The sequence below is a fragment of the Phalaenopsis equestris genome, unplaced genomic scaffold, assembly GCF_001263595.1.
Source record: "Phalaenopsis equestris unplaced genomic scaffold, ASM126359v1 Scaffold000598, whole genome shotgun sequence".
In the NCBI taxonomy this organism is placed as follows: domain Eukaryota; kingdom Viridiplantae; phylum Streptophyta; class Magnoliopsida; order Asparagales; family Orchidaceae; genus Phalaenopsis; species Phalaenopsis equestris.
In genome coordinates, this window is record NW_018165038.1 from 349,137 (window position 1) to 369,853 (window position 20,717).

The 20,717-nt window shown below is 37.6% G+C and overlaps 1 protein-coding gene across 3 annotated transcripts in view; it reads left to right on the forward strand.

Annotated features, from left to right (window-relative positions):
• Positions 1 to 20,717, forward strand: part of LOC110029599 (mitogen-activated protein kinase kinase kinase YODA) — a 48,653-nt gene that overhangs the window by 23,647 nt on the left and 4,289 nt on the right. For all 3 annotated transcript variants that reach the window (XM_020731953.1, XM_020731954.1, XM_020731955.1), the window contains exons 9-11: positions 5,570 to 5,629; positions 5,715 to 5,822; positions 13,412 to 13,651. In XM_020731953.1, coding sequence (XP_020587612.1) covers positions 5,570 to 5,629; positions 5,715 to 5,822; positions 13,412 to 13,651 — 408 coding nt within the window. The remainder of the gene's footprint in view (positions 1 to 5,569; positions 5,630 to 5,714; positions 5,823 to 13,411; positions 13,652 to 20,717) is intronic.

Sequence of the window (20,717 nt, forward strand, 5' to 3'; positions counted from 1 at the left end):
AATTAACTATAGGGGCTTGCCCTTATAGGGAGCTTTTCCGAACCCAGCTTAAAATAAACCATATTTAATTCTTTGTATTAAATAGGGGAACTTGTCGGCAAATAAAAATGGTTTCGCAGACCCAAACGGATGTCATATCTTTCTTAGTTTATTTGATTGAGCCTCACCCTCAAGTCTTGTGTTTATCCCTCGGGATAGATACAGGATTTGAGGTAGAGCGCTCTTTCATTTAAACTGTGAAAAATATGAGGTCAGTTTGATTCCATATTTTTCTAAAATTATATATATATATATGTAAATTAAAAAAAGTCCTTCCGAAGCGGGCGACGGGATTTCGATTCCGGCGGCCGACAGCTTCTTACGGGCGACCCCCAAACGCAACTTCCCCCTTTTAAACGCCGACAGTGACATATGTCGGGACGTGTGTAGGCATGGTAAATGAATTTCCCCACCAGGCGCTCATAACGAGTCTTGTTTACAGGAACTGAGTTGGGAACATCTAGAAGTTTTTCATTGGGATCCATGGGACAACCATTGGTTTGCACAAGAAAATATTATTCTTTGTTAAAAGGTCATTCACATTTTCGTTGAGATTTTCAAATACCCTGAGATGACCGAGTAACTTCCATGCCTAAGAAGTACTGGAGAGATCCCAAATCCTTCTTTTCAAAGGAAGAAGGAAAAATGCTTTTTAGGGACTCCAATGTTGGTAGATCATTACCTGTGAGAACAATATCGTCAACATAGACAATAATGATAGCTACCTAGTTGTTGGAGGAATGATGAAAGAAGAAAGTGTGGTTCGATATAGCTTGAGTGAATCCATGGCCTACCATCTTCTTTGTGAATTTCTTGAACCATTCCCGTGGTGATTACTTCAATTCATAAAAGGATTTTCGTAGTCTACATACTTGCGCCTGGGAGGCAGTGGAGTCAATGCCTAGAGGAAGAGCCATGCATACCTCCTCTATATGATTGCCATTCAGGAACACATTTTTTGACTTCAAGCTAGAATCAGGGTCAATCTAGATTCTTTGCAAGGGATAAGAGTACCTGAATGATGTTTAATTTAGCAACTGGAGCAAATTTATTTTTATAGTCAACTTTGTAGGTTTGTGAGTACCTTTTGGCGACTAACCGTGCCTTGTTGCGTTCAAATAATCCATCAGATTTGAACTTGATGCTAAAAAGTCATCGACATCCTCTTGCTTTTTTGCTTCGAGAAAGATCAACAAAGTCTCATGTATGGTTCCGCTGAAGACATTCATTTTCTCCATGACTGCAACTTTTCATGCTGGGTGTGCTAAGACAACCTCAATAGTGGATGAAAGCTGATGATTAGTCAAAGCGGTAGCAAATGCTCTGTAGGTTGGCGAGAATTTGCGAAGGGAGACATAGTTTTCCAAGTGATAAAGAGAGCTTGTATGATTGTGTACCTTACTAGAGGAACTGACTTCCTCATTTGGAGTAGGAGCAGTGTTGGTATGTCGTCCGAAGGGGATTCAGGGTCCATTAAGGGTTTAACAAGCTTCAGAGTAGGTGCACCAGAACGAGTGCGTTGAGTGTATACATAGAGAGTGGGAGGATGTGGTGGTGGGACCAAAGGGACAGATGGCTCCTTGGGTGTAGGAGAAGTGAGTGGAACCAAAGGAACATAGAGTTTATCGATGGTAGGTGAGGTGGGGGAACATTCACAGGGGTAAGGTATGGAACAATGTCTAAGAATTCTAGCTCCTCCTAATTGGAGGTTGAATTAGGAAAGTAGGGAATAATTTCGAAGAAGGATACATTAACACTCACATAGGCCTTATTTGCAGTAGGGTCAAGATACCGATACCTCTTTTGAGTGGCAGAGTGTCAAAGGGAAATACATTTTATGGATCAGGGATCAATTTCACTCCGAGTTGGGCTCGTGTTCCGAACAATGGCCGTGCATTCAAAACTTTTTGGATTTGAAGTAAAGAAGAATTGATTGTTAGGAAAGCACAATCTCAAGATAGCTAAAGGGGTACAAAAGTTGTGAATTTTTTAGGGAACTCTATTGATGAGATAAGTGGCAGTAAGAATGAAATCATATCACAAACATTTTGGGACAGTAGAGTGAAATATAATGGAGCGAAAAATGTTGAGGAGCTATCGGGTTTTTCTCTCAGTTATCCCATTTTGCTGAGTGTTGGTACACGGACTATGATGAAGGCTACTCTTACCTATCAAGAATTCTCCTAATATAGAGTTAAAAAATTCATGCCTATTGTCAGTTCAAAAGACTTGAATAAGAGTTTTGAATTGGGCCAAAATGACGATGTGAAAATTTTTGAAAGTGATAACATGTTAAGATTTATCTTTTAAAATATAGACCAACATCATTTGAATGTGGTCATCAATCAAGAAATCACTGTTTATTGGTGTAGCTAAGAGTGCGAGAGTCCCCATAAGTCACTGTGAATAAGAAAAAAATGAGGGGAATGTGTGTAATTGTGGGACGGATAAAGAATACGATGATGTTTAGCTAACTGTCAGGTTTCACATTTGAAAGTTAAAGGATTTTTATTAGTAAAAATTAACAAATACAAAATTTTTAGATATTGGAAACTAAGATGACCTAAACAATAGTGAAACAACATAATAGAGCATTCAATGGACATGAGAAACTACAACTAATGGGTGGAGTGTCCTCGTTCTCCCAACTTTTCTCTCAGAAGAACTAGAGCTCGCCTACCCGCTTAGCAGCTCCAATCATCATCCTCAAACAACGATCCTGAAAGAAAAACATTAGAGGAAAAATAAGCAACACAATCAATGTCATATGCTAACTTACTGACAGATAAACATTCCCACTTCAACATAACATAGATTCCAAAGTTAGACCTGTTGTTAAAACTACAAACCCTTCATCAGTAATGAAACTTTGGGAGTCATAAACAATTTTAATAGTATCTTTCTCTGAGTAAGGATGATATGTCGAGAATGCTTGAGAGCTTCCAGTCATGTTGCCCGTGACATCTGAATCAATGATCCATGGACTAGAAAGGGTAGAAGAAGTGAGTGTCATAGGATTGATACCTTAACGAATATGAAAAGTTGACGGGTAGGAGGAGAGCTGACTGGATTCAAGCAGCTTAATTAAATGTTTCATTTGACTAAGAGAATTGGAGTATTCTAGATTGTTGTGGTAGAGGTCGACTGTACTGTATTGGATTCAGAAGCATTAGCGAGACCATTGACAACGAAAGATTTGGTCAAAGGTTTGGATGCAAGTTACTTGTGGAGCTTCTAACATTTATCACATGTGGTTGGGCTTGTGACAACAGTCATAAGTGGGATGACCAGTCCGAGGTTGAGCACTGTTAGAGATCAAGACAGATACTTTGTCGGACGAAGTGAACGCACCAAGCATGACAAGTCTCTTGCTCACTTCGTGACAAATGTCAATGAAAGCACCGCGAGTAGAAGGAAGAGGATTTTGACCAAGGATATAGCCCCAGACTTCGTCAAGATCTTTGTTGAGATCTGTAAAAAATTGGAACATGCGATTCTTTTCGACAATTTTCTGGAAGAGAGATAGGCAGACCGGAGATTCCCAATTATAGTGATAATGTAGGTCGCATTCCATTCATCTGGAGTTCTCAAATATCACGAATTACCGCCCAGAGGGCACTAACGAAAGAAAGGAATATATATGATCGAGCACTAAAAGTCTCCATGGAGTTGATCCGCCTTGACTTTACCATGGGATTCTCCACTTCCTAAACTCCATATGCTGGGCTGGTCTTTCGAGATTCACGAATCACAATTGTGAAATGACCGAAATTCCCACTCTTTGATGAACAAAGACATAGATTGACACTATTGGAGAAAGTTACTGTCGTTTAGTTTATGGGTTGTAATAAAAAAGTTAATGTACTTTTTCTATCATCTGATCTACAGAGGAACAAATGTTAGAATTTATTCTCCGGTGGAATCAAAAACATCTTCTGATGACGAATTAGCGCTAGAGGAGTCTGTCGTGACTTTGATTGAGCCAAATGAGATGTTAGGTCGTCGAGACATGGTAATGTTTTGGCTGCTTGGAGCAATATTGCCTCTAGAAGGGTTCCTGCTGGATCTGGCTGGCTGGAGCGTGCCCCAGGTGACCAAAACAGAGGTTCTTGATGGCAAAACCTGAATAGAATAAAGGGAAGCCTGAAGCATTGCAGGAATTTGTGGGAATTCTGGCCAATGGGTCTGTAAAATCCTTAGTGCGTGAACTTGCAACATCCTACTGTGGTAGTGTGGGAACCTGCGAAAAACTGAAGAAGTGCAGGAACCTGCGGCAAACCTGGAATCTGGACAGAGAACCTACGACAAACCTGTAGGAACCTGAAATAATGACAGTGAGGCAGAAGTTCTGGCGGCTGAAATCAGATTTAGCTGGCTGCAAGGAGAGCCCTACAACTAGGTTAGGACCATGTCTCTTATAGCATGTTAGAATAAAACCTAAGTTGATTCTTATTGATGCAAAGAAAAGGGTATAAATTCCCATTACAGGATCTACTAGTAAGGAAACAAATAAAAAAACATAATCCAGGGAAAAAAAGTAAATAAAAGCAAATCAAAGAACTAATACAAAAATCTACATATTTATATTCTAATATTTTAATACATTGAATATCATATACTTAGTTGCCTAAGTTGTATGTTAAAAAAGAAACTTTTTTTCATCATTTGGAGGAGTTTATTGACAAAAAGGCACAAAAATATTTTAATGAAATTGAACCTTACACACAAATAAAGGAGAGATTTTTACATGAGTATAGCCCATAATCTTCTCATTGAAGTCGACTAATTTTAGCTAAACAAAACTAAACAAGCCAAAACTCACTCTTTTAGGAATAGACAAGACAATAGATTTTTAAATGATAATGCAATGCCGTGCACAAGATTTTTTTTTTTTACGAAAAAGTTGGGTTCGATGCCATATTAAAAGCTTTTATAGGTTAGTTTAGTTTGTTCAATTTTTTTTTTTTAAATTCCCTTATCTTAATGAGAATTCTTAGATTCTTTGTCATAAGGCTGGTGATGAACTTCGTTATGGATATGTTTTATTTTATTTTTCTCGCTGACCATTTGCCTTCACCGCTCTTAATAGAGTCCAGGTAGAATATCTCAGTGTCTATTAGTTTTCAGATTCCTAGTCCATTACCATAGAATTCATAATATTTCGCTTCCTCTAGAAAATTAGGTTTTTAATTTTCTTGTATCGTTGGCTTATTTTGAAATTCAACTCACATATTCCCTCAAGACGCTTAGGACTAGGAAAGTGAATGTTTATTAGCTATTCCCTGCATGGCATGGTGCATGAGGGTCTTCGGCCATGGTTTTCATTAGCATATGCTAAATTAATAAACTATCGGCAGTGTTAAACATTTGAGTACGCAGGTTTCAGAAAACTTACAGATTATAGAAATTCAAAGCTAAATTTGGTAAACTAGAATTTTCTTTATAAGCTTTTACAATTTTTAACGGAGATTGGATTTTAAATCTGACTTGAAAGAGTAATTCTTAGTTATTTTACTTTTTATGTCTTCAGATTACTGGCCAATCATGTCCCTTATCATTCAGAGGTAGTCCTTACTGGATGGCACCTGAGGTACTTTTGCCTCAACTCTTTCATAACATTAGAGACATTAAGACATTAGTTCTACTTTTCTTCTTTTTTTCATTTATTATTTCAGGTGATAAAAAACATGAATGGCTGCAATCTCGCTGTGGATATATGGAGCCTTGGATGCACAGTATTGGAGATGGCTACTTCCAAACCTCCATGGAGTCAGTATGAAGGGGTTGGTATTTAAGCCTTTTGGAGCTTATTACTTTGCGTTTCAATGTTTTAAAAATTTATATGAATTGTCTTTTTCTTCAGTCTAAAATTGTTCCCCCAAAAGAAATCTTGCTTTGGATTAATTTTACATTACTTCTGCCTGCTAAGGTCGCTGTTTCAAATCTTTGGGGTAATCTGTCTTGATATACTTAATCGAGTCGAATTAATTGGTCATTAGTAGAAATTTATTGAAGGTAAGGGTTTATTCAGTTTTTGAAATGTGCTCAATAGATGACTTGTTTCTTTTAGAGTTAAAACTCTGAACACAACTAGTGGGTGAGCATGAACTTGCATAATTACACGATGAATTCTCTCCTTGCCATTTTGCTTTTCCTGCAATTTTACAAGACTACTGGCATATCTTTGTGGACATTTTTTTGGCATTTCATAGTTTGTGGATATTTCCCTCTTATACCTAAAGGAAAATTTTATAAGATGGAGGTGAGACCTGTAATGTTTTATGTCGCAAAATGTTACCTGCAAAAGAGAAGCGTAAAATTAAATTCAGTGTTGCTGAGATGAGAATGCTCGGGTGGATGAGTGGCTTTACACTTTGAGACAAAATGCAAAACGAGTATATTCATTAAAGGGTTGGAGTAGCTCCAGTGCAGACAAGATTAGAGAGAGTCGCCTTAGATGGTTTGGTCACATTAAAACCATCTGATGGCCCAATTAGTAGAGTAGATGCTTTAGATTTGACTTATGTTAAGAAAGGTAGAGGAAGACTACTAAACTTAAAAAGAGCTGGGCATGTGGTATAAAAATGATCTTAATTTATCAGAATTAAATGAAAATATGACACTCATTAGGAAATGATTCCTGTAGCCGACCTCACTTAGTGGTATAAAGACTTCTTGTTGTTTTCATTGTTGTATTTCATAGTTTGCACCAACTGTTTTGTGCGTTTAATGGAGATTTTGTTTGGCTTCGCTTAGTCTTTCGATTTTCATAATTAATTCACTTGGTGGTGGAGATATTACCTTTTTATGATATTTTTCAAGGTCTGCCCTATGTGTTTGGATCACGTGAATGTGTTAATTCATCATCATCTTCACTAGTCATCCCAACAATTCGATATCAAATTTTAAATTGTTATTTTTCATCTGTTCTTGCTAAGTACCTTCCAAGGTCTCAAACATGCTTTGTAAGTCATTTTGAACTTCTATCCATATTTTCTCAATTATTATTCTTTTTTTCCCCTCATTCGCTGACATAAATTTTTCTGCCTAATCATAGGGGTGCATTTTCTACCCATTCATTGTATTTCCAAAGCTGCTAAGTCTATTTTAAATCACCTTATCGTTAATTGATTTACTTTAACTACACCTTTCATATAATCATTCCTCATTTTATCTTTTCTAATTGAGTCACACAACTATCTTAATTTTCTGCATCATATCCTAGGAATTGAAAGTCATACACTTCGACATAACAAGACATGATGAGATGGTTAGTACATGATTGAACATCTTTAATTTGTCCGATGGGTGCATTGAGGAATCAAATTCTTTTTGAAAAGGAGGTGCATGGTTGAGACATAATTAGTTTGTCACGGTTTTTTAGAGAACACTTAGATCCTTTTCCATGAGATGATATTTTATTAAGCATCTCTGTCCAAGGATTTTATTTTTATTTTTTCCATGTTACCTTCATCACTTTTTTGGCACGATCATGATCCTGTGTAAGGTTTATAGATGTTCATATGGCTGTTTACTATTTAAATTATTTTTTCTTCAACTATATTCTTGTTTTCTATGAATGGATTCATCAATAAAAAAATTAAGTTTGTGATGGTTTTTTGAATAAACAATTTCTTGATTTAAAAAATCATTCAGTTTTCTCTCTCTTAAGATGAGATCAAAAATAAATTTCTGTTTCATTAAAGCATACACCCTTTTTAAAAAAATATTCTTTTATTTTTAATAGGAAAAAAAAATACTATTTCATCACTCTAGGAGTTAATATCCTATATTTTTTTAATTATGATAATGTAAAAATGCTGCAACTAAATATTTTAATGATGAGATTTTCACTCACGTTTTTCATTACGCTGGAATTTTCCCCTCTTCTTTTTTCATTTCCGGCTCATCCCTCTCCTATTTATATTTTTTTTATGCCTTAGTATTCAGCTTATGTTATTTTTTTATTTCAATTTGTGAGGAAGGCAACCTATGTTATTTTCTGATTTCAATTTGTGAGGGCAGCCGCCGACATCCTGTTTTCTCTTTCTAGGGTTGTATCCAAGGATAATTGGTGCTCTGGCTGTATCTCGCTTTGAAGTGGTGTTTATCCTCGATCATTCCATCCTCCACAACCTCCTCCTCCACTGCTGCCATTGCTGTACCCTGCTGTAGAACATCGAAGGCAGCAACCCAATAATTTTCCTGCAGCCAGAGCCCCAACCTTCCTCTCCCGTCCAGGTTAAGTGCCACCGCTCCTCCCATCCACCTGCTGCAGCCGCATCTTCCCCTTTTTCCCAAACCTGCAGCGTCATCCTATACACCCTCCTGCTGTGACGTAATATTCGCTACCTCCTCGCTCCCTGTTGTCCCCATAACTCATACCAGATCTCTTCTTCCTGTCACCCTGCAGCCAGTCGACTCTGGCCCCACAATCGCCGCAACCTTTCCCCCTCTCTGCCAAGCTGTGCCGCAACTTTCCCTTCCTGCCAGTTGTGCCACAGCCTTTCCCCCATGCCTTTCCCACTGTGCCGCAAAGCTCTCCAACTGCACCTGCTGCTATCTCAATCACCCGTATTCCTTCCAACCTGCTGCCTGGACTCCCTCCCATACCCTCAAACTGCTGCCATATCTTGCTCTCTCCCCACCTACAACCACCCACCCCAACCAGCCTTCCTACCATTTGTCTACAAGCCAGCCACTACCCTCGTAATCACCCTAGAGTGTCTTTTATTGTTTGTGCTGTTATTGTTTTGATTGTTAAGCGTCTTTTATTTGTAACCTATTTAAAATTCAACAATAATGGTGGTCAATTTATTTATGATTTGAGTTAACTCTGATATCATTTAGTATCAGAATTAGTCCAATCCTAGTCATATCTTAGGTTTTCTAGCATCCGCCCTTTCTCAATCCACCCTCATAAATTTTTTTCTTTTCTATTCCCAATCATATAGCCAAAACTTTAACCTAACCCTCACCTCTTGCTGATTTTCAAAATCAGTAACCCTAAATTAAATTTTAGCCCTCTCACCTCCTAACTCTAAACCCTAGCCATGCCACCATTACGATACATGCTTACGTCTTCCTGGGAGGAGATACTGCGAGAGATCCGCCAACTTAGAAATTGGATTACGGACATGAAAGATGAAATCCAATGGGAGGCTACCATCGACCGTGATCCGAAAGGTCGAAGGGTGGAACGAGAAGGTATGAAGATAAAACGGGAAACACCTCGTCGGTTCTTACCAACTTACTACCGCTAAAAATTGCGGGTTCTAGCTTATGAAATTGAAAGAGCACAACACCAAGTCACCCCTTCTAGCCACTACCAAGTGAAATAAATCCACAAGTTTGTCACAACCAAAAATGTTGCAACCACAAATTTGAACATGAGCAGAATGTACAACCAAGGGAGTGATATACTTCACCGAACAGGACGTCATCAAAAAGTTGGGTAAGACACTGCAAACATTGAAGATGACGAGGACATAAACGAGGAGAACCCGCTTCTAGTTGAGGGGGACAAGATACTCTTAGTCCCAGCTGAGCTCGTGGAAGAGGCTCCAACTGACTCCATTGTAATTGGCAATTGTAGCCATGAGTCTTGAAGAGGACATGGTGTCAATCAATGTTGACATTAACTTATAATTTGCAACAATTCCAAAAACATGGTATCCAAGTTGGTTATGATTGACATCTATTATTTAATTTAAGGAGTATAAATTTTCGGTTTTTCCCCAAAAAAGGAATGCAAAGAATTCCTATGTCTGACAAGGTTTGAATCAATATTATTCTACAATCTCATATTTTTAGTGTGTTGTAATGTTGTAATAAGCTGTCCTAGGTTAGTTAGATTTTCCATAGGTTTATGTATCTGTATTTCCGTATAGAGCACGCCAGAAATTGAAGATGTAGTCTTTTAAGAGGTTGATTCTATCAAGCCCACCTGTTTCTTTTCCTATTATATCAAATAAAGTATGCTAGTTGGAACTAGTGAGGAGGGATTCTTCGATCATGCTAAAATCAGGATCCCTTATATTGAAATTGTAACTTGAGAGGGAGTTGATTTTTATTCACTTTGCTCTATTTCTAAACTAAAATTCTCTATCTAGCCAATCCATTCAGTTTTTGCTGTTGATTACATCTTTGTATCCATTGAATGGTTTAATGAACAGAGTTAATTTTAAAAAAAGAATAAGATGAATCATGCACATAAGCTTCCTAGTTATACTCTCTTAGGTATTTTTTTAAATGTAATATTTAAATTTTTTGAATTTTATTTTTTTGCGTATTGTTTATGACATAATTTTATATATAATTTAAAGTGCAGATCCAATCTTCTAGCAGTTCATTCATGGATTAAGTTTAACTTAAAGCCATTTGGGCTGACTGATCTTGACTGGAGTCACGCCTAGTTATAAGCTAGTCCATTATGTTTTGATTCATAATTGAATTGACTCATTAATTGTTACTAGAGTTCAATTTTGGCCAAAAACTGACGGTCTTTTATCCATCTTTTATTTTATGTTACATTTTTGGTCTACATAGAAACATGCCTCCGTTAATGCATATTACATGCGTGTATGTATGGGACGTTTCTTCATAGTTGAGGCTTAACTGCTCCTTGTAGTTCACCACTTCTCATTCACGTGAGGCACTCTGAATGGTTGGGATTGATTGAACATAACTAGAGGGTTTAGTCTTGAAACTAACCATTTTTCAATAATCTTAAGCTAGCTTTACCGAGTTACGTGCACATTTCACCAGTCTTGTGCACATTTCACTAGTCTTATGTTATATTGAACATGTTCTTTTCTGATAAAAAAACAATTTTGATATTTTAGTGATCTGCAATATTCACACATGCACATTTCAACATTCTTAAGCAAGTTTTCTCAAGTTTGGTGTTGACTGACGATAATCATGGTGTGACAAAGTTTCTCCTTGATAAACAATGTGCGAGGATGATTCTTTGTGAGAATATCAACTAGTCGTTCAGTAGATTGAATGAACGGAACACAAATCTCTCCAAAATCAAGTTTCTCCTTGATAAAGTGACGATCATTCCCCACATGCTTAGTACGATCACGTTGAGCTGGATTATGAGCAATGCTAAAGGTGGATTTATTGTCAAAAAATAACTGCAGAGAAGCAGTAACCGACATGCATAACTCAGTGACCATAATGCACAACCAGAGGGCTTCACACACCCCCAAATCCATAGAGCAAAACCCATCTTCAATACTACTACGTGCAATCACATTGTGCTTTATTTTTCCAAGTGACAAGATTCCCTCATACGAAGGAGCAATAACCTGAGATAAATTGTCCATCATGGATGGACCCAACCTAATCAATATCAGTATAAACCACAACCGAGCGGGAGTTGTGACGAGTGAATGACAAACCTAAGCCCAACTAAGCCCAATTTTTTTTTTTTTTTGAAGTAGTGGAGGATCCAATAAACTGCAATGAGATGTTGCTTGTAGGGTTCATGCATAAACCGACTAATGATACGGTATGACAAATGTCCGAGCGAGCATGTGTGAGGTAGCTGAGTTTACCAACGGGGTGTTGGTAGTAGGTTTTGTTCATTGGAACGACATTGAGAACATCCAATAATTTCTCAAGTGGGTCCATTGGGACAGCAACCGGTTTGCACGAGAGAAGGATGGTGTCGGTGCATGGGTCCATCACATATTTGCAATGAGAAAGGCAAATGCTCTGAGAGGACCGTGCTACTTCTATGCCTAAGAAATACCAGAGAGACCTCAATTCCTTCATTTCAAAAGATGCGGCGAGGATGCCTTTGTGAGTGACTCTAAGGTCGACAGATCATCACCTGTGAGCACAATATCATCGACATAGATGATGAGGATAGCAATACGACCACTGGATGAATGCTGAAAAAATAGTGTATAATCAGATTGAGCCTGAGAGAACCTATGATCTACTACCACCTGCGTGAACTTGTCGAGCAAGGCCAGTGGGGATTGCTTCAGTCCATAGAGGAACTTTTGCAATCGACACGTTTATCCACGGGAAAAAAATGTCAGCATTAAGCACAACATTCTTGATGTCCGATTGAAGGGTCAATCCAGATTCATTGTTAATGATAATAGGGTCCGAATGGTATTGAGTTTGGCAACAAAAGCAACTAATTCCTCATAGTCAACTCCATAAGTTTGAGAATATCCTTTGACGACCAACTGTGCTTGGCTGCGTTCAAAGTGTCAGAGTTAAACTTGGTGCTGAAAATCTACCGACACCATCGCTTTCTTCCCCCGGGGAATAACATTCATCTCATCCATGGCAACAACTTTCCAGGACGAGTCAGCCAAAGCAACTCCTGTAGTGGATGGGGGGGCAATGATTCGTCATAGAAGTAGCAAATACTTTGTAGGTTGGAGAAAGGTTTAGGTGTCGGCACATAGACATAAACTGTCCCTTGCGCAACTAACAACAAAATAGGGCTTGTAGGGCAGGAGGGAGGTCCGACAGCTGGAGGGCCTGCAAGAGGGAGTTCCAACAATTCTAGAAAGAGAGCTGGCAGGTAGAAGTGTGACCGACGACTGAAAAAACTTTAGGGGAAGGAGCCTCGCGGAAGAAGTTCGTGCTGCAGGGAAATCTCACGGGAGAAGTGGGAGTTGCAGGAAAAATCACGGGAGAAGGGCTGCAATTTTTTGTTAGAGGGGCCTGTAGGGAAGGGTTTTCGACCGAGTAGGGTAGGATCAGTTGCTCTGATACCATGTAGGTTTGGAGAATTGAACATGATGATTTTATTGATATCAAAAGCAGTATAAATACAAGGTGCAAGGGTTATAAAATAAGAAAGATATAACACCCAAATCTCTAGGATTAAATTAATTCCTAATAACTACATGGAGATAAAAGGAAAGTCATAAACAAGAAAATACATAAACTAGGAAATATCCGAATAGGAAAGAAATAAACACTAATAACTTCTAACATTTTTTCTTTAGTTGAAATATCATAATTTGTTAAATCTTGATTGTTTGGAAATTTCGGTGGTACGACATGCTATCACCAATCTAAAAGCACCGGCTTCAAGTTTTATAGGGGCATTTACATACATTCAACCCGATTCCTATGTATTTAAATATCTAACACATAAACTTTACCTTTTATATTTACACCACTATTTTAACTTTTAAAAAGTGAAATACACCTTTTTCATGCATAGGCATGGTGGCATATATTTAAAAGTTGAAGTTTAGGTGTTAGATATGTAAATACATAAGAAATGAGTGGTATATATATAAATCTTCCAATTTTATATTGTAAATTCCAATTTCTCTGTTTTCTGGGTTCCGTTAGATTTGTGCTAATATTTTCATATTATGGTGTAAAGATTGCAGCTATGTTCAAAATTGGGAATAGTAAAGAACTTCCAACGATACCTGATCATCTTTCAGAGGAAGGAAAGGATTTTATAAGGCAATGCTTACAACGTGATCCATCTAAACGCCCTTCAGCAGCTGAGCTATTGCAGCACCCATTCATCAAAAATGCCTCCCAACTGGAAAAATCAACTCTTGGTTTTAGCCCTCCTGAACAACCTTCAGTCATCGCAAATGTTTCAAATTCAAAGGTACTATTTTGAATATTTTGAACTTTAATTTCAAGGATTTTATTTGTCCGGGTAGCTTAGCTTTAGTTTACAAAAACCTGTAATTTCTCTACCTTCCATGCAATAAAGTGCCAAAATAGTCCACTGATTATTTACATTGTGCCATTTTTGTCCAGAGTCTATAAAAGTTTTCAATTATTCCCCATACTCTTTAAATTGGGGCTGAAATAGTCATCCTTGGGGACTCTCATCCCATATTAAATGAGGATGGGGACCGAATTGGTACTTTTATAGACTCTAGGATTAAAAGAGTTCTTTGTTTCCTATGATTGTCTGCCAACGTGAATAAAACATTTGATTAATGAGCTTCTAGTTTTTCTTGTTAAAAGCAAAAATGTTCAAGGAACTTGCTGCTTTGTTCTTTAATTTCCTAATTACTTACTTCCACTTGTTACGCTGTCTTCCACACCTTCCGATCATCAAGATCAGGAGTATGGACTGATAAGATTCAACCTGGTTTAACTTTTTTCAATGTAATTAGAAGTGTGATCTGTGCCAGTTGTTTAGTATCATTAGATATCTTCTACTTATGGGGCTTTTTAAGAAAGGTTGGAAGGTGGTGACGCGGGGGCGTCTCCCGCACAGGATGTGGGACGTGACAGCCATAAGCTGCCTGAACCGACTTTGCGGTGCACGAATCGGTTCAACCTAAGGGAGGAGAGGGCCACACAATCCTTCCTTGCTTGGGAATTGCCGCTTAACTGAGAGGGCCACCGAGGAGACAATTGCCGGAACCTGATTAGGAGTTTACTATGGATGAGATATAACAACTATGTCACCAAGCAGTACAAGGACTCCATGCCATTGAGGAAAGGGCCCAATGAGGGTTCATCTTTGATCGTAATAATGAGATCTAAGGAGTGAGAAAAATATCTGAATACTTTGTGTAGGGATGAATTCAATTAAGAGGAGGATCGATTGAGGCATTTTGGGATTCATTATTAGCAGAGGTCTAGAGAGGAAGTGCCTGCTAGGGGCCACAAAGATCTTGGAGTTAAGGTGGACCTACCATACTTAGATGGGAGAATGAATCCAAATGATTTCATTGAGTGGAAGTAGATTGTTAAGACAATTTTTGAATACAAGGAGGTGCCTGGTGATAGAAGAGTGAAACTCGTCACCATCAAGCTGAAGAAGAATGTCTCTTTGTGGTTGGAGAACCCAAAAAGGGAAAGAATGAGAGAAGGACGAGACAAAATTGCTTGGGAGAAAATGAAGATGATCTAGCAACAATCTGCACACTATCGCAAGCATCTCTTCTTGAAGCTCCAATACTTGTAATAGAAGGAACTATCAGTGGAGTACACAAAATAATTTATGTAGCTTAAACTGTAGTGTACTAGCGGATAGAAATGAGCTTACAATAGCTAAGAATTTGGGAGGATTGAAGTCCGACAATTGATCCAGCTACAAGCTTATTGCACATTGAGAAATGTGTAGACTTTAGCACTAAAAGTGGAGAGACAACAAAAATAATAGAGATACCCGCCTTCATTCAGACAACCCCCTACAACTGGAGGCATCAGCAGGAGCATGCCTAAAGGAGTGAGGAAAACTGGGCAGGGAAATGACAAAACATGTAGAGTGGGAGAAGCATGAGGAGAGTAGCATGCCCGGTATCGTTCTAGTCAGAAAGTACTTTAAATGTCATGGGTATAAGGAAAAACACCTCCATCTAGTGCAAGGATTAGCCCAACATGGTTCTGATACCAAGGGAGAAGTTTGCCCTTAGATTGTTGGATTGGGGTCATAGAGAACTTTTGCCAAGAATGTAAAACAAAACAAGATATTTTATTAACTACTGAACAAAGATCTTACAAAGAACTCGAGACTTAGAATTGAAGGAGTAGGCTTCAAGATGATTTCTTGTGTGTCTGCTCCTTCCAAATACAACGCTTTTTATAGGAAAAACACACCAGGCTCAATCAGTAGTGACTGAGCATAAAGACAAAATAGGTACAACCACTAAGCGCAATAATTGATAAAGCAAACCCCACTCCACCGAAAGTAGGTTCGCGTGACAAATAAAGATAAAAATTCACATGCCAGAAGGACAGACTCACAATGTTAGTTTTACCAGATTTCAACAGTTGTATGAGGGGAGTGCAATGCTTCTAACTTGGGGATCAGAGCTGCATTGAGCCACTGGGGGCACCCCATGACCTTCTTCAATGAGAAGTTAAATGAGTTTCAAATAAAGTAATGAACATATGACAGAGTTTTATGCTATTATGAGAGCACTTAAGGGGCACCCCATGACCTTCTTCAATGAGAAGTTAAATGAGTTTCAAATAAAGTAATGAACATATGACAAAGAGTTTTATGCTATTATGAGAGCACTTAACCAGTGAAGTATCTAAGTGCTGACGAGTGAGTTCATTTTGTTTATGGATCATGAGGCCCTGAAGTTCTTGAATAGCCAAAGCAAGTTGAAGGGCGGAAGTGCTTCTTGGGTTGAGTTCTTAGCATCGTTTCGGTTCATGCTTAAGCATAATGTAGGAAGTCAGAATAAGGTAGTAGATGCTTTGAGCCATCACCATTTGCTGATCACCACCATGCAAACCAGATTCATCGGATTGAGGTGGTAAATGAACTGTACGAGGCAGATGAGGATTTCAGGAAAATTTGGGAATAATGTCAGGAGAGGTCCACGGGATCGTACCACAGAGATTATGGTTATCTATTCCAGCAAAGCAGGTTGTGTTTACTAGCATGTTACTTTGGCAGAGACAAGATCCTCACATTGGTGAAGGAATATTGATTCTGGCCTAGAATATGATAAGAGATGTGGAGCGATACATCAAGCAATGCATAGTTTGTGACCTAGCTAAAACCATAGATCAAAGTACGGGGTTGTATACCCTATTACCAGTACCAGAGGCTGCTTGGGTTGATGTCAACATGGATTTTGTAGCAGGTTTTCTGTGGATGTAGCGTAACAAAGATTCATTGATTGTCGTGGATGACATTTTCCCCCACCCGCAAACCCAATCCGCAAAGGAAAAAAAAAAGGAAAATTACAAAAACACAAAAAGTGGTGACAAAGATCAATGATTAAATATTCTTTAGGTGATAAAAATCACAAAATTATGCATTTGGATTTTCTACCTTGAAACCTAGCAAATATGGTGAGTGCCAATAGATTTTATGTTGATGTCTTATCTTTTTTGGAATCTTTTATCCATTAATCAATCGACATTATAATAGCTCAAATTAAAATCAGATAGTTGCTAAGTTATATTATCTTAGTTGTGTTTATAAATAGGATGGAATTGAGGTTTTTTATGAAATTAAGAATTGTTTTCAATTATAATATCAACACATGACAAAGTGACCAAAACTAAGGGATTAGGAAGTAGTGAAATCAGTCAAAATCTCTAAAAGAGAGTTTAAACATGGATCCATTTTTTTAGCATATATCTAAATTAATAAAGGTCATTCAACAATTGGGTATGATGTTGGATATGTGTTTTTGGTGGAAAGTTGTGCGCTTGATATTTATAATTCCCCAGTTAAGGATAAACTTTCATGTAGTATGAGAATTTATGCATATGGCAAGCACAACTGATGGGATTTTCTTAAATTTAACCTTATCCTAATACTCAATTGACGAGGATCTAATATTCTTTCCTTATCAAAATAGAATGTAGCATCCAATTTCATCTAAACATTGTTTGCAGAGGGTCTAGAAAGATGTACTATTGTGGCATTCACCTTAGAAGAATTTCAAAAATTAGTAGCCAAAGAGAATAATGTAGATTAACTAAAGTAATGCAGACGAAGAATTAAAAATGAGATCCAAATAGGAGTGCTATTAGGTTGCATAGAACATAATAGGGGGTCATTTTAGCATGTGTATTTGGAAACCATTAATATAAAATGAGCATTGTAAGAAGTGAAAATTTACTTTGATTAGATGATATTTATGTTTGTTGGAGCATTGTTGTGTGTGTATGTGTGGTGGTGAGTGAAATTCACCAGCATTCGAACCACAAAATCATAGTAAATAAAAGTAGAGGGTGTGTAATAGGAGGTATAGAAATGAATTTGTCAGCATTTGAACCACAAAAGTCATTACTAAATAAAAGTAGAGGTTGTGTAGTAGGAGGTATAGAAATGAATGAAGATGATACATCGGAGGGTCCATCTGGGTAGGTGGTGAACTCCATGGGAGTTCAACCAAAATCCTGGGAGCAGTCATTGTGGGAAGAAATAGAATACTATGAAATGATAATTTGTGATGAAAAGTTAAAGAACTCTGGATGGTAGAAGATCCCGAATATGGGATATAAACCACAAACATCATTAGTAAATAAATGTAGAGTTTGTGTAGTAGGAGGTATAGAAATGAATGAAGAGGATACATAGGAGGCTCCATCTGGATAGGTGGTAAACTCCATGGGGGATCAACCAAAATCCTGGGAGCAGTCATTGTGGGAAGAAATACAATACGATGAAATGGTAATGTGTGATGAGAAATTAAAGAACTCTGGATGGTAGAAGATCCCTAATATGGGATATAAACCACAAACATCATTAGTAAATAAATGTAAAGTTTGTGTAGTAGGAGGCATAGAAACCAATGGAGAGGATATACAGGAGGGGCCATCTAGGTAGTTGGTTCAACTAAAATCTTGGGCGCAGTCGTTGTGGGAGGAGGTATAGTACAATGAAATGCTAATGTGTGATGAGGAACCAAATAACTATTGGTGGTTTAAGATCTCTAATATGGGACCAATGGAAGAGATTGGTTATGACAATGAATACGAGAGAAAAACAACACTCAATAAAAAATTGAAGATGAGGTAAAATGAGGGTTTCCCTAGGTGTCGGAGTGGTTGTTAGCAAATGAGATGCTGACGCCATAAGGAATGGGCATCAAAGCTAGTCCATGGTAACTCGACGAGCATCTATATATCAAAATGCAACGCGAGAGAAGGGAAGTGAGCCCTAACTATTAGCAATGGAGACTCATAGGAAACCTCATGCACACACATGATGGAAGACTCACGTATCAAACAATTGGTCACATGATGGTGTGTACATCAATAGCATTGTGGCAATGTGAGAGTGGTTGTAGCACGCGTGAATGTGAGCTTTGAGGCCTAGAGAAGGCAACATGGGATGGGCTCTAGGGTTCACTTATGCTAAGTATATTTGTTATATTTGACTTTTTTGAAAGCCATTTGGCATCTGAATGTGTATACACTAAATTAGATATGATAGAAGCATATTCACAAATGCGAGATGAGATGTTTTCTTGCTTCGATTTTTTTAGTCTGGAATGCCAAAAATATTCTAATATAAATATGCTCAAGTTCATTTAGTCAATGCCATACAAACTTTAGGTTGCAAAGGAATCAATAGATGTAATTGTTTTAATTTGTATTTTGCATTATTGAAGTTGAAGAAGTGAGGCCATTTGTTTAGGAACTCTTTTTTAAATTCATTTAACAACCTAATCTACGTACTGAGAGGTATTATCTGCGTTGGCCCAACCTTGCCTATGCTTTAGATGAGCTCAAGATTCCATTCTTCTTGGTGGAATATGTTAGGAGCTCACTTATCCTAGGAGTGCTCCAACATGAGTATGCTTAACTTTAGAACTTCTTAACAAAACTCCTAGTAAAATTTACCTATTATATTGGGCATATGATTTATTTTATTTTATTTTATTTGCAGTCTAATAAGTTTTCCTACTTTTTAGATGTGGGATTTACCATCCTAGAAGTTGCATGAAGTTGCTCCTTGTTTGGGAGTCTACCGTGACCTTCACTTATTTTCTCTTCATCAAATCTAGAATGTCATAGGCCCACTTGCTTTATCTTTGTTTATCATTGTTCTACATATCTTAGTGGAGATCTGGCTCTAATGCCAATTGTAACACCCCATCCCACATACTAAGTTGAAACTAGTGATCTAATTCTTCTTGGTACTGCTTCTCAGAAGTTCACACATGCCAAAAATTCTAACATAAACATGCTTAAGGAATTCCTAACCGAAAATCTATTTATTACACCAAAAGATACACAGTATATTGTGTCTAATTCTTTACTTTTATTATCGAACCCACACTCTTTTCACTTTTATGTGTGATTTAGTTCATTCCTACATCCTTTTCACCCTATAAGCCTACCTTCTTAGAAGCCTAATTAATGGAAGTCATTCCTTAGGACTAGTTCCCTAAAGATCATATCTCACTTTCATCCAATCGCCCCATCAGGTATAGGATATCAGAGAATCACCAAGTGTTATTTAGTTGATCCTTAAATTTTACATCGTATTGGTGGAGATTTGGAGCCACCACTTAAACTTGTAAAAGCTATTTCTAGTCTTATCTAGTAATTGGATACCTCTAGGCTATGCATAATGTTACTCATAAGAATATAAATTACTTAAGTGGGGAGATTGTTAAACACCTTATTAGAATAAAGCAGAACTCTTGAACAACAAGACCTCTTCTTGTGTAACAAATAAAGTTTCTTTCAGGAGTTTCTAAGTTTAGTTTGTTCTTGTTGGAGCACGCATGGAATGTGCAACTAGTTGGAAATTTACACCAATAAGTTTGAAACTATAAGGTTTCACTTAATATGATTTGGGTTGAACTGTAGTAGATAATATCCCATAGTAAGTGGGTTCAATTGTTATGGTTCATTTGCACATTTTTCCTTTTATCTTGTAATTAAAATCTCCTTTTAATGAAACCTCAAAATTTATATAATTTTCTATGATTTGTAAAATATATATCATCCAAACATATATATATGGTAAATGAGACTGATTTAGGGTGCAGAAAATATTTAGGGTTGTTAATTTTGAAAATCGTTAAGGAGGAATTAGGGTTAGTTTAAGATTTGTCTTTGGCTAGGTGGGTTTTAGTTTGGAAGGTGAAAGAGTATGGGGCTGATTTAGGGTGCTGAAAAAATATTTAGGGTTGCTAACTTTGAAAATCAGCAACGAGGGATTAGGTTTAGGTCAAGATTTGGCTATGGTTGGGTGGGTGTGTATGAGGCCGATTTAAATTACG